Genomic DNA, 14,937 nt, shown 5'->3' on the forward strand with positions numbered 1-14,937 from the left:
TGAAGAATGTGCCACAGTGAAGAAAGGAGGATAGTGCCTTCTAATCCCCACTGCTACTCATGATCTTCATTGTGACTGAGCTAGATGTGGTATCAGTCATGGCCTGATAAAAATTGACAATAATATTTGTGAAAGTTATGACACTTTAAGAGTTAATGTTTTGAAATGTTTAGAGTGAGAGAGTTATTTTCCAAAGTGAGATTGATCCTGACTATCTTAGATACCTTATGGTCAGGCATCTTCTGTTGGTGCTTGTGTCTCTTAATAGGCTGTGGATGAATCTAGACAGCTCCCTTGTGACAGAAGGTACTTGAGCTGAATCCTGCTCTACACATTTGAATTTTAATTGGCTCTTTATTCACTTGATTGTGACTGTGGATCTCTTCATATTTCCAAAGTGAGCTGCTTTTCCTGAATGAGAAGCCTGCTCAAAATAAAAAGGACTGCAATACTTGGAGTGTTTGAATCTACAAATTAAGTCCAAAATTAGGAAGGTTTCTGGCCCTAGAGAATCAGGTGGGATTTTGGAAAGATCAGGTAGATCAGAAGACACAAGGATTATCTGGTAGGTTGTCACTGATTCCTGTTCTTCCACACTCCAAAGCTGATGAGATTTCTCTTTTGCTTTTCAGATTTCCAGGTAGAGTACGGGTTTTCATCAATCAACTGACAGCAGAACCTAGAGCATCTACTTGTTCAAGTCTGAATTTCTGCTACAGGGAAGGGTTTCTTAAGACAATAGCTTTGGTTTTCCTGCATGTTTAAGCATAATCACCAGTGTAGATTCTTATCCACAAAAAAATGGGCACAGCCTCGGATTCCTTCTTGTTACCTCCCCAGAGCTGTGTTGAGACAGCTCACACCAGTTCTGTGACTTGCTCTGTAAAATCCACTGTCTGTTTATACATGAGTTATCTGTAGTAGTCATCTCTGGACATGTGAGGGTGGATTTATTTTCAGCCTCTCTAGCACTGGCCCCAGAGACATATAGAAAGTCTCTCCTGGAGGCAATTTTCTCCCATAGCAGGAGCTTTGAACTCTCCATTTTTACCGTGGAATTTGCTCTCCAGACAAGATGGCTGATCAATAGTTTTCTACAGTGCTGCCATCAAAGATGAGCCAGAAAGAGTTGTGCTTGCAAATAGAAACCCTTTCACTTCAAATACTGCCTGCAGAGTTTTTTTCCAGAATGGTTTGAGTCTGACTGGCTCCTCAGCACAATCACAATATGAAATGGCAATTTGCGAAAGAGTTTAATTAGTTGGATATTTTGTTAATGGTGTATCAAAATCATGATGATTGGAAAGAGAATAAGATTATGGGAGGGAAGCAGAGTTGTCCGTGTATTGTGCTCCAAATGTTATTTCCTTAGAAACAGTACCTTTGTCCAAAACAGCACCTTTTTACCCTATCCCTGTTTGTGTTCATAGTAAAAATTTCCCATTGTAGAGACCAAAAAAACCAAAAAACCCCAAACAAACAAACAAACAAAATCCCTCAGTTGATATGATAAATGACAGGAAGGAAAGCCCAGAGGTGTAGGAGAGCTTTGTATGCTGTTGGGGAGGGTCTGAATTAATATTTCTGTGTGTTTGACTAGAGAAGAACTTGATTTAGTCACTGGGGTGGGAAAGGGCCTACCACTCTCTTGGGGTGCCCAGGTCCAGCTGGGAAGTGATGTTGGTAGGCTCGGTGGGGAGCTCTCGCCAGCCTTGGCAGTGACAGGAGGCTGTGGTGGCAGAGAGGACTGAAGGATCCCTCTGTGAGCCTCAGAGAAGTAACAAACAGTAGCCATGGCAATGCTCTGTAAAATAAGACTAAACAGTAAGACTTGAAGGAAGTCTCAGGGCAAATTCACCTTTGTTTTCACCACTACTTGAGTGCCTTTACCCTCTGTGTGTGTAACCTCTGTGTCTGATGTATACCTGTATCTGATGCAGTCCCTCCCGGATGGTCATGTCCCTGGAATGAGAATGGACAGAGGAGTATCTATGCCTAACATGTTGGAGCCAAAGGCAAGTGCAGATGTTATTCACTTTCCTTCAAGACAGTGAAGACTTGACTGTGAAATGCAGATAAAATATGGGAAATGTCTTAGTTCCCTTGCTCTTCTTTACCTCACCTCAGTCCCTGCTCCTTATGTGCCAAACCTCTCCCTTTGTTCTGGAGTTTGCCTGTTAACAGGTGTTAGTGCTCAGGCAGGCTGAGGGCAGCCCAGGGGAGCTTCCTGGGCTAAGGAAGCTTTTCTAGAGACAACCTGAAGGATGCTGAAGGTGCTCAATAGGCAGTTCTCTGTCAGACTCTCACTAGCCCGAGCGGCAGGCCAGACTCAGTGGGAAGGTCTGAGATCTGTCCAGTTTGAAAAGTGAGGCAGAATATTGTGGCTCACAACACACTGTGGAGGCTGTCATAATGTAAAAATTAGGGAAATACACGGATCTTTGACTGGATGTCCGTCTGGATCTGCTATTTAGCTCTCGGCACTGTTAGCCTGACCACCTGTCAATAATATTCAATTCCCTATATGAGAAACTCTTTAGGAGATTCACTGGAAAAAGAGACAATGTCAGCTAATTATAATTTAGGATACAAATTAAAATGCTTTTACAGCTATGTCTAGAGATGTCTGAGTCAAAAATGAACATATTATATAGAGGGAATTAAACCAGAGCTGTGTTTTAAATCTTTATTCCTGGTGAACCTTCCATGAAATCATGATTTTGCTAAAGTTACAAGGATCAGAATTTCTACAGTTAAGTGAGGAGCTGGTTTTGCAAACCAGATGACTACCTGTGCTTCCAAGTCACCTCCAGACAAACTGTACGAGGCAATAACCCTGGCTTTATAAGCTGAGACCCCAGAGCAATGTATAGTTACAAGTGGTTTTATATATTATATAAATAAGACCTTGGGGACATTATCAGCTCCTGAGCTACTACTTTTTATTCCAAAAAATTTCTCTTTCAGTGCAATAGAAATTTTTTAAGCCACCACTGCTGTTGATGCACCCAGTGATTTGGGATGTTATTTTTGAGTGACAAATTCTGTCGGTATTATTAATGATAAAATTTATGGCAATTTTTCTGAGATAAGAAATCACTTTTTGTTGATGTTTATAAAGGTGATGCCAGATTCTCAGCATGTGTGAATTGGCACTATTTTTATTCATGTCAATGAGCCAACACTAATTTAAACCTTATAAAGTAAGAGAAGCTAATTCAAAGTCAGCATGAAACACATGCAAAAATTAGTAACCTTAAGAAGGACCAAATCTTACCAAATGGTTTTCCAGAAAAGACAGAATTTGTGCACCCTACCAACCCAGATTGAGACATGCCTTGTTATGAATATTTAAATATAAAATGTACTTATGACCGTAGATCTTGACTTAAACTCTGCCTGTTTAAATATGAAAAGTTACATTTTAGTTTCCTATAATGCTGTATATGGTAGCCATTTCCAGTATCAAACATAAACAATGTAATTCCAAGTATAGACTTAACTGTACAGTTGTGACAATGTCAGAAACTCATAAGAATCATATCTTACAATTGGTATGTAAGCACACGTTATTTAAGTTATTATTACTTACAATAAACTCAGTGGTGTGTTCACTGATGCCTGAATGTTATTTATTATATTTTTGAAAAGTTCTTTGGAACAGCTGTTGACAATGGAATGAACTTAACTGCCGAGTACTGCACAAAATTTGATTAGGTTGAATTTCTTCTGATGTTAAAACAATGTAATTAATCACATTTGATAATAGCTCAAACTCTCTGTAGAGGAGTTTTGATGGTCTCACTCCTGTGCCCAGTGGGCAAGGAAGACAAGACCCATAAATGACAGTAAAGGCTGAGCCAGTCACAACTGAAGTTTACAGAAAGACTTCATTGACCCCTGTAGGTGTTGGGTGAGGGGTCTGGGAATGCTGCTTTCCCAGTCTGCAGAGACATGCGATGAGAAGGCTCTAGAAAGGCTCTGGCAGATGGAACATAAGCTCTCCTAAGTCATTCCAGGCATGAAAATGTCTGCCTGAGGAAAAAAATTCCTAGAAGAGAGGTTTATTTGCCAGGGATGATTCCAGGAACTGATTTTGAGGTTTTCCAAACCCTTTCCAAGCAGCATTGTTTCTGTTGGATTAGGCTGATTTGAGACCCACTGACAGTGAACATTTTACTTTAAAGAACCTGTACATGTAAAACATGCAGTCAGGAACTGATTATTTGCCAGTGTCTGAATGTGTTTAAGTTCTGGACATTCTTTGCAGTGTAAAGGGAAATCAAGGGAAATCAAGGACAAATATGTCTACAAAAGTATCTCCTTTAGTCCATGTGTGTATGGCACAGCCAGCAAACACAGTGGGCAGTTTTTGGAATTCTTTAACTATCCAAAAGGTGAAGAAAATGATGTGATAAATTCTATTGAATGCAGTGGCAGTGACAAATTAATATCTTGTTGATTCAGAGATGCTGCCTTTTTTTTTTTTTTTGAAGTCCACTCATTAATTGTTTGTCCTTAGAGCTGTCCACACTTTGACAACCATTAGACCAATGAGTGGCAAATGCAGTTACCTTAATAAACTTTTACATTGATAGATGAGAAAGTATATTGACTAGAAAGGACTCTGTCTGACCAAAGCCAGATGATGTATTATATACAACATAAAAATGAGTGGAGTGGGCAAGTACGTAGTGGCTTCACAATATGAGGCAGTTCAATACTAAATAAGCCCTGCCTATGTCCAGATTGGCTTGTCTTCCATGCAACATTAGGAAAAAATGATAAGGAAAAAAGAAGCTGTTCCTTCCTTTGAAAAAGAAAACAGATGTTTGTGTGTTTATGAAAATGAAACACATTTTGTTCTTTCTGCTTTAGACCATAAATATAAATATCTCTTTTTCCCCCTTTTATACATTGTTAACAGATTTTTCCATATGAAATACTCATGGTGACCAACAGAGGGCGAAATAAAATACTAAAAGATGTAGACAGAACCAGGCTTGAGGTAAGAGAAGCAAGTTCCTAAATGCTCTTTCCTGCTGAAGTTGTTTATCGTTTGTGACAGCTGAAACACTGAAGTGTGGGTCCTGGCTAGACTGGGAAGGTTTCTCAGCACTAATCAGGGAAAGAATAATCAGAAATTGGGAGGATAGCAGCCGTATTTCCATGAACTGTGCTGAGCTGGGAGGCCCTGTCTCCCTGCTCATGGACTGAACATCTCATCCCTTACGTTTTCAAGCATTTAATAATATCCTCGTGGATTTGTTAAAAGCCCAGAATTGCACAAGTGTCATAGGTTCCATATTGGAATGGAGCAATACTTTGTTCAATCTTGGATCATCTTTTACCTGAGAGTCAGTGTCAGCCGGCCTTGACAATCAAAAGTCATGAGTGCTGTGACTTAGTTAGACTGGATGATATCCAAAAATACAAGAATTTAAATCTCTACCAACAAATAAAAATAATTTACAACTTTATGGATTAGAAAGACTTAAGCAGCCCGGTGGAATCCTGGGGATGTTTAAGTCGTTTGTAATTACTTAATCTTCTGTGGAGATGAATGGAAGGAGCCACAAAAATTTGGGTAATTTGGGTTTTATGCCCATTTTTAGACTATTAAGTGTGTGATCACTAGTCAGAGTTCAATGCTGTTTTACATTAGTGCCACAGGGAACTCCAGTTCCATCCAGTGAACTCTAAAGTGGCTGGACAAGAGGCAACTTGTGCACAGTAGTGTGCTGGACAGTTAGTCTGGCCAGACATCTTCCTTCTCAGAACTCTGAATGCAGCATGTCAACCTGCAGCCCTTCTGCAGAGCTCTCCTGAAACCCAGTGTCTGTTTGGACTTCCATATGTAAGCGGAGGTGACTTTCCAAAGCCTGGGACAGGGGCGTGCAGGAACTGGTTTTGTTCTCTGGTCTATCGCTGCTTGTTGGATGACTTCAGACAAATAATTTTTCCGTCTCTTGCTTATTCAGCAGCTGAAATAGTTCCCCTGATTTCCTTTGTAAACTTCTCACACTTAAAACTTACAAAGTTTAATTGATTCGTTGGGCACCCGAGTTCATGAGGACTTGGATGCATGTATTGCCAAAGCATTATTTTTCCCAGCAGTGGCTCTTACACAGCAACATGAAATCCCTAAGGCACTCCTACCTCCTCTTGTGTCTCTTTGGCTTTGACTGACCATTGCCTTTTCTCCTTTTTTTTTTTTATTTTATTTTTTTTTTAAGCGTCACTTAGCGCCTGAAGTTTTTCAAGAAATATTTGGCATGACGATACAGGAGTTTGACAAGTTACCTCTCTGGAGACGCAACGACATGAAGAAGAAAGCAAAACTCTTTTAATCTCCCTTTAAACAAACCAACAAAAAATGATGCATAGGATGTTGTTGTATCATACAGTCCACACTGTTTGGAAGCAACTACTTATCCACTGAAAAGGGAAAAATCACATAGTGGCACCTCTGTATACAGCAGCTGAACAAGATGAACATTTGCCCTCCTGGAACACAGGGAGAAAATATCTGGGCTCAGAAACAACAATGGTAGTTTTCAGAGGTGTCGACCTGTTACATGATATGATACAAGATAGAAAACTGTTCTGTTCTTCTCCCTCAATGATACTCCCTTTACTTCTCTCCACAATATGATGGACTTTATTGCTAGAGCCAGGAAGTGCCCTTAGGATGCCTTGTAGACTAAAGTAGTTGTAACCACTCCAAGAACTGGAAAAGAAAATATACATATATAAATATATATATATATATGTATGTGTGTTTGCCTGTGTGCACACCTGTATTTATATCTATCCATCTCTCTCTGTGTGTGCGTGTATGTGTGTGTATATATGTGTGTATATATGGAGAGGAAGATGGATAGGTGCTCTGTAGTGAAGGAGAAGCCCCTTGTAACTTATCCACATGGTCACATTAAGTCTTTCACTCAGCTGTTTCTTACCTGGCACTCTTTTGACGTGGCATCTTCTTCGTGTGAAACCACCTGCAATGGTGGGCGCTCTGCTCACTTATCGTGCGTACTGGTTGGATTTCTGGAAAATGGATTCCTTGTATATATTTGCTAGGGTATAGGAAGTGAATTGCTGTGTGTGTTGTCAGTCTTCCCTTTTCCACACTTTCTGCTTGAATTAATAAGGCTGGAGAGTAACCAGTCCTTTGAATAATTTAAGATCATTTAAGTAATGGGAATGATGGAGAAGAGTCAGTTTTCTTGTAATTTACTCCAGGAGATGGGTGGGTGGGGGTGGGAGTGGGAGTGACAGAGTGAGAAAATGCTTTCTTAAGTGTGCCCTGGTTTGCACCCAGAGATTTTGGGACAAACTCCCTGCTAGTAATTACTAGTACAGCTCATCAGACTGCAGTGGAGTTGTAGGATTTTACACTGATGGGGAAGGTTCTCTGCAAGCTAACATGCAAATTCATCCCTCTTAGGAAGGGATGTTTATGAATTAAAAGGTACCATCAAGGTGCCACGCTCTGCCAATAGAGGCTTTTTGATTAAACTGCAGTTGCTGTTGTCAATATGGCACAGTGCATGGGGCCAAGCACTCTTTTTAGTTAATGTAGTTTTTCACTTGTGCTTGGAAAACAGGGCACAGACTTTTTTTTTCCTTTCTTGAAGCATCAAAGCTCCAGCCTTGGTTATTTTTATTTCCCTTTGTGCCTGACTTGGTTTTTGAAGACAGAGTAATCATGCAAGACAGTTTCTGAGCTGCATTGAACTCCTTATTGCTTTCAGTCTTCTTCCAGTATGCTGCAGCTTAAAAAACTGCCTGTATATACCTTAACTGCTTCTGGGCAAGTCCTATACATAGGAGGACATGAGCACCAAAGTAATTGAATGGATGCATTGTGGCTGCCAGGTCAGCTTTTTCTCTTCTTTAAGTGGTGCTTAACTGCCAATGCATACTGCACTAATGAGCCTGTCTCCTGGTACGGGAGGGGGTCCTTTAGGTTCTGTGTCTGTCAAAGAATATCAAGGTTTCCTTCTTAATGCAGAAACTTCAGGCACTGGAGACATCAGAACCTCTGAATTTTCTGTCCTATGAGACATGGGTGTTAAAATCTGCAAGTTAGGAAGGGGAAACAGTCCCACGTAGTTGTGAGATTCAGTATCACTGTGTTGAGTTCTCTTTATCACCAAATGACATTTCACCATGAACTGTGCAGGGCAGCCCAAATCCTGCCTCTTCTTTGCTGGTTTAGGAAGTCCTGTTGCAACAGATCACTGTGGTTCCTTTGATAAAATCTGAGATGGAGATTCAGTAAATGAGAGACAGAGACCAGGGATCACCACCTGCTCCACGTCCTTAGAGCTGAGGGAATGGTGACTCTATGGGACAAGTTGGAAAACATCCTACCATGGAGATCTGGCACCACGGTCCCCACTGCACACAAGTCCCCAGTGAACACTGTGACACACACACACACTTGAGTGAGCTCTCTGGATAGTACTGAGATTGCAGCAAGAATCGGTGTAACATGTTTTAATTTTACTTTTCAGAACATGCATCTGAAAGCTTTTTAGAGGAGCACTGAGAAGTGCTAGTTAAGGGCACTGGCAGATGCGTTTTTGAGTGACTGCTGAAACCAAATCCATATGATGGAAGAACAACAGTGTTTTACAGTCAGAGAATTTGTGAATGGTCGATGTCTCAGAAATTCAGTGTTTGTCACCCGCAAGGTGTGGCTTAATTTTGAGGTGAATGTGTGGGTTTTAATGCACTTAAATTATTAAATTCTCCAAATTTTGTTCATCCCACGTCCTGTAGACAATGTGTGCTGCTGCCTCTCAAACTATTAGGCATTTAGGTCTGAAGATTTGGTCTCTCGAGGATGTGAGCTGCCAGTCTGCATTTTTCTGTCCCCATCTCTGGATTACTATTGAACTTCTCACAACATATACGAATAGATTACCCAGTCATTTCAGAAATGACTAAGCCATGTTGTTTCCTCACCTCTGCATCCTATGCAAAAAAAAAAAAAAAAAAAAAAAAGGTTGGGAAAAAAAGAGAACTTAGCCTCCTAGGCTGTGAAGAGTGACCTGGTAATTTGTATCTGCCTCAACAACTGAGAATTTAGAACTGTAATTGAAGCTTGGGAAGGAATGAAGAGAAGCCAGCTTAGATGCTGCTGAAAGAATTCATCTCTAGGTGGATTTTTGGACCACTGCTGGTTCACATTTCACTGGTGTGGACCGGTCAGTCAGTTCACAGCCCCCTGCACCAGACTTAATACTGCTTTATTTCTGATTAAGAACATGAAGGGTTTTCTGAGCTTCAGTTTCATGCCCATAGTTACTTCCCAGCCATATCCATGTAGACACACCCCAAGTGGTTCTTGTCTGTCCACAAGACCCACACTGCAGCCAGACATAGCAGGGGGGTGTTTTCTGCAGTGGGCTCTTAGTGATTGTCACTGCAACATTTTCTATTCTTTCATCTGGTCTTCCCACCTAATAAAAATGAAATGTAGCCCCAGGGAGAATTTTCTTTGTAAGCAATTAATCATTCTCCTACTATCAATCGAGTAGCAGCTCTTTGTAACTCCCCTCTTTGATTTTCCCTTGAGACATGTCAAGGGTTGGACTAGATGACGTTTAAAGGTCCCTTCCAACCCAAACCATTCCATGAGTCTATGAGTATGCCTTAAGTACATGCTTATGTTCTTCTATCTCCTGCAAAGCGTTTGAGCTTCTGATAAAGTCCCATCCCATCAGTGCTGTCAACAGAATGTCATTACCAGGAGGACCGAAAACTGATTGCTTTCATCTTCTTTTTTCTGCTTTAGGAGTGATGTAAGGGCAAAGACCAGTCAAAGAATTGCTAAATAACCGCATGTGTACAAAATGGAATTATGTACACATGCAGGCTCTCAAACACAGGTGCCCATGTAACACACACACTCCCCATTTGGAGCTCATTAAATGTGGTTTGTGATGTGTTGTGGGCATGGCTGCAGTGTGCTGTGAAAGGTTAGGCTTGGAGAAGAGTGCACTCCTCAGTAGCTGCGTGTGGGACAAGATGGCCCTGTGGCTCCAGTAGTGCTCTTACTTCAGTCAAGACAGATGTCATCTCTCCTTTCAACCTCCTACAGTCCTAAGTCTGTGGGCCAAGCACTTGAGGTGCTTGCTTCCCTTTTCTTGTTGCAACTTGGAAATCCTTTCTGAGCCAAGTAGTTCAGATGTCTTGCTGTTCAAGGGAGGTCATCAGGAGCCTCTTCTGTAAAAGTTTGCTGCGCTGAAATGAGACACATTTTAAAGTGAAATCCTTTTCCACAAGTCCTGTGTTTCCTGGTAGGGTAATAGCAATGGACAGAGAAGGAGAAAGGTCTGAAAAGGAGGGCTGGCATAAGCCAGGGTTTGCCAGGGTGATGTTTAGCAGGATGAGAGGAAAACATTGGTATGAGCCTGTAGTACCTCTTTCAAACTGTGGGGAAGTCAAGTTTGGAGTTCACAGCATATGAGAGTCTGTACTGAAATTAATGGTATGAAGCTGTTAGAATAAACAACAGAAAAATTAGGCCCCAGAATGGTAAAAATAAGAACGTCCTCTAAACTCATCATGGAATTACTTATCTTGGCTCATCCTGAATTAGGAGGAGATCTTGGCATATTTGGACCATGGCCTCCTAGAGTAGACCAAATGGAAACCACCCTTTCTCTCACTCCATGATTCATTGTTTTCCTTTGGAATGTGTTTGTGGAGGAGAATGTCCACATCCCAAAAGTTACCCACAGCAGTGAAGACTACTCAGTGATAATGATAATGATAATGCAATAAAACACTTACAGGAAACAAGAATATCAACTAATCTGTCCCAAAATGCCACTCATTTTTCCATGCCAGAGAGAAACTTAGGACTTGAGTCCAGAGCTGCCTTCCCTATTCAGTTAAACCCCAGCAGGTCATGGTCCAGTTTGTGCCCTGTCAAACTCTTTGACCTTGTCAACACACCTGCTAGAGTCCAGCATAGTCTTCAGGGTAGATGCATAGCAAGGGCTGGTCTTGACAATATGTGGAGTGTTTTCACCCTGTTGCTGTGTAATGAAGAGCTAGAGAGGGCTCCTGAGCACTGTGACAGCAGCACAACGCGCCCTTCTCCTTTAATGTAGAAACACCCTTATTGCTGTGGGCTGCAGCATTGCTCTGGCTGGTGAGTTTTGCCTTGTGATTTCTCCTACACACCTTTTTTTTGTGCTTAATAAAATAAGAAACAAAACAAAACAAGACAAAAAAATCTATCACAATGCAAAGACACCGAGTTTTCAGTCAGACGACTCTGCTGGTAGGAGCTATGTGATGCCCACGTTTGGTAGGAGTATTGTTAATTTTAATGTAAGCATCAGTGCAGGAAGCGGGAATGTAATTGGCCATTAATGTTGTTTGCCTGTATGCAAAATAAATTATTTGTTGCCCAGAGGGCTTCTAACAGGGAAATAGATTTCTGCTAATAATTTGCTCACAAGTGCTTGTCTGTGTGAAGAGGTAATACTTCCACGTGCACTGTGGTCTTTTTTTGAGGTAAAGGAGACATGAGTGAAGGCAAGCAGTAACCTGTCCTGTCAGGATCACCACAGTTAATGGAAGTGTTGCTCCCAGGACTTGCAAAGCTGAGGCCCACAGGACCTTCCTCCTGGGCATTAGGAAATGCAGCATTTCAGCAGCAGAAGCAGCTATGGGAATTCCAGCGGTGCCTTACCAGGCTGAGTCTCTAGCTCCCTTAGGCGCTTTGACAGGTCCCACTGGACACTTGCCTGGGCTTTTGTCACTGAACACCTTCAGAATGCACTTCCCCCCCTCCCCCAGATGGAAACCCACTGACAGCAGTGGAGCCTCTCATTGGTACCTGCACCCCTTGGGCCAGGCTGTCCCGGCAGGCCAGGCCAGGAAAGCCTCTGGCCACTGTGCACACCCACAGGAGCTCTGTGTGTCATTCCCAGGTCAGTCCTGTCCAAGCAGCTTGGTCCCTGTGGACAGCTCTTCCTGTAAGGGGGCCTTACAGCTGGGGGATTTTTTTTAAGCTTTGGAAACTGAAACTAATTTTTTAAAGGTATACTTTCCTTTAAATCAGTAGACTTTGGCAATAGGATTTTTTATTATTTTCTTTTCCTTTTCTCCTCCCTCCACATGTTACAAACCAGCGTTTTGGGGAGGTGTCCCTGTGTTTTCCATTCACCTGTCTCTCTCTCTGAGTCTCTGTAAAAGTGAATCCATGTCTTGTCTGTACAGTAAGTCTGCTTGTATGCATAATGAGAAGTTGAGCTGGGTTGCTGTTCTGTACAATTAATGTTTCCACTGTCACACCGCAAACAGCACATATTGCACTCCTGTGCCACTGTAATCTGCATCACTGTTGTACTCAAGTCAATGAATAAAGTTTGGAGCTTTATTCTTAATTTCTGGATTCATGTTGCCTCATTTATTTTGGTTTTTTTTTTTTCATCTTGCAGAGTTATATCAAAGTCCTCTTACAAAACAGGTGTGCTCTCAAGAAACAGGGAGGTGAGATATAAATGACCAGAGCAAGGCAGATAACAGTTACAGTGAAACTCTGTGAAATTATGACAAAAGCTTTGAAAATTGACACAGGGCTTCTTGTTACTAAGTCACCAGAAATAGATGTTCATGCAAACCACATAGAAGTGTTATTTTTGTTGTCAGTTGTGGTTTAAAATGACCAGAGATACCAATAAGGTCAACTAGACCATGCTGTTATGTCAGCTTCAAAGGCTAAATGGTTTCCTTTCTTGATCCTTGCAAATTCAGCTAAAATGTTAGACACATCTTGAAAAGATGTTTACATGTCTTAGCATTTAAAGTTAGGTGTTTGCTTAATTACCTGGAGTTTAAACCTGCCTAGCCTTAGTCTGGGTGTGGAAGGTGGGGGATAATGCCAGTCAAGGAAATAGAGTGTTTTATAACACCTGGGAATGTGCTGAACAGCAGACTGTAGTGGCAGAGAGCTCTTCAGAGGATGTGATGCAGCCACACACCCTGCACAGAGCCCTTGAGCCTCCAAAAAGCCTCTGCAGCATCAAGATCTGTATCCTGCAGATATCATGTTCCCCATCTTCTCTTCCACAGCCCTCTGAGCCTCACCCCTGCCCTTGACCCACCTTGATAGTCTACACAGGTTCTCTCCCGCAGCAAAGGTAGAGGTTCCTCAGGGTTTTACTTCAGTGTGTTGAGAGTGTTTAAGGACTGAGTCTCAGATGAAATGGGGAGTCAGGTTCCTGTCTGGAGGGAAGGAGGTGAGGAATTGAACACCACCATGAAGTTAGCCTTTAGCAAGGTTCATATCTGCCCCATTCATCTTCCCAGGCCATACCTGGATTTTTGCTGTGAGTATGCTGGAACTTGCACAGGAGACAAACTCTGCAAAATGACCTGGTCTCAGTTAGATGCTTCCTTTCTTTGCATTGCTTACTCCAGAGATTGTATTTTTGCTGTAGGTGGGACAAAATCAAGTCAAAATCAGAAAACCAGATTCATTTATTACAACTCTGGACTTACAGCTCAGTGAAGGGCGGAAGCATCACTCCAGTGAAATATTTAAACACAGGTTTTTGCTCTCTATTTTGCTGCAGGGTGTAACTGGAAGAGTCCTAATCCTGAACTGGACAATTTGTGTGTGCACAGTGGAAATGACCTTTGCTTTGAACATTTAATGGACTTATTTTCAACAGGCATAGAGGTCCATGGACTTCAGCAGACTGGCACATGTGTTCCAGTAGCCCTCATTTCTCTGTTTCCTCCGTGTTTATAGACATTTCCTGCCTGGGCACTTCACAACCCTTAAAGCTGTCAGACCAGCTATGAATGAGGGCATAATAACCCATTTTCTATCCTCTTCTTTTTAGGACCAGCTCTGAGAACCTTCAGGATTTTTAGTCTCTTGTGAGCAAACCTGGGCTGACAGCACATGCTTCTGTGCAGGTTACTAGTGGGGAGTGCTGGGAAAACCTCAGCCAGGGAGTCAGGAAGAGACAGGAATGTATTTAAATGTCTCCTTGTTCATCTGAAGGGCAAACACAGGTCTAAGAGAGACCTTTCTTAAAAAAAACAGTTTTGTCCTGCTTATTTTCCCTTCACCTGAACAGCCAGATGTCATGGAAATGTTTCCTCATTGCTCTGCAGGGCAGGACCCCATTCCCTGCCTACCAGATTGCAGCCCCCAAGCACTTCCATGTTAGGTTTTCCTTGGGTATCTCTTGTTAACCTCCCTGGGCATCTTCATACCTCTAGGAAGTAAGGAAGGTCTGCCCATGAAGTACCTGCTTGAAAGAACACAAGTGTAGGTCTATGATTTGGCCTTGGAACTTTCCTTAAAGGTTTCCCAACCATAGGAGAAAAAATCCCAAACCAAAGTCTCCCTTTTGAATCACTTGCACTCTTGGATATCCACCACCTGAGTGTTGGGTCCCTCCCTGTAGCAGCAATTACAGTGCAGTGCCAGCCCCAGGACATGTCCTGCCAGCCCAAACTCTGGACATCCTAAGCAGCAATCCCCAGCTGGGGATCACTGACCCAGCAGTGTAAAGGAGCAGTTGCTCCATTACAGCCTCCCCAGCACAGAGCATTGGGAATATTTTCACTGTGACTGCACTTCTATGTAAAGCAAATTCACAAGGATCCATTCCAGTCGTCAGCCCCACAGTGTGACAGTGCCAGCCAGCCTAAGCACACTTTTAATTTCCCTCCAGTTAAATTCACAAGCCCAGTGAAATCTAAGTCCAGGGTTTTTTTCTTTTTTTTTTTTTTTTTTTGGTTGTTAGACCATGTTAGACCATTTTTCCCTGCTCCCCTCCTCCCCACGAATAATACGAGGTTTATGACCCCTGAGTAATGGCTGTGGAATGCACTGCATCCTACAGCCATCACAAGGCATCTGGCAATGGGAATCTTCACAGCATG

General features: G+C 42.1%; 1 protein-coding gene across 8 annotated transcripts in view; it reads left to right on the forward strand.

The window, feature by feature from the left end:
- ABLIM1 (actin binding LIM protein 1) overlaps positions 1 to 12,419 on the forward strand; it is a 137,810-nt gene extending 125,391 nt beyond the window's left edge. For 6 of the 8 annotated variants that reach the window (XM_050337197.1, XM_050337207.1, XM_050337164.1 and 3 more), the window contains one exon: positions 633 to 3,618. In XM_050337197.1, coding sequence (XP_050193154.1) covers positions 633 to 670 — 38 coding nt within the window. In that variant the 3' untranslated portion in view covers positions 671 to 3,618. Of the gene's footprint in view, positions 1 to 632; positions 3,619 to 4,927; positions 5,009 to 6,236 lie in introns of those variants that run through there. The other 2 variants (XM_050337225.1, XM_050337218.1) reach the window with 1 other exon arrangement.
- Positions 12,420 to 14,937: the final 2,518 nt, after the last annotated feature.

The sequence above is a fragment of the Myiozetetes cayanensis genome, unplaced genomic scaffold (assembly GCF_022539395.1).
Source record: "Myiozetetes cayanensis isolate MyiCay16 unplaced genomic scaffold, myiCay2020 scf10, whole genome shotgun sequence".
NCBI lineage: Eukaryota > Metazoa > Chordata > Aves > Passeriformes > Tyrannidae > Myiozetetes > Myiozetetes cayanensis.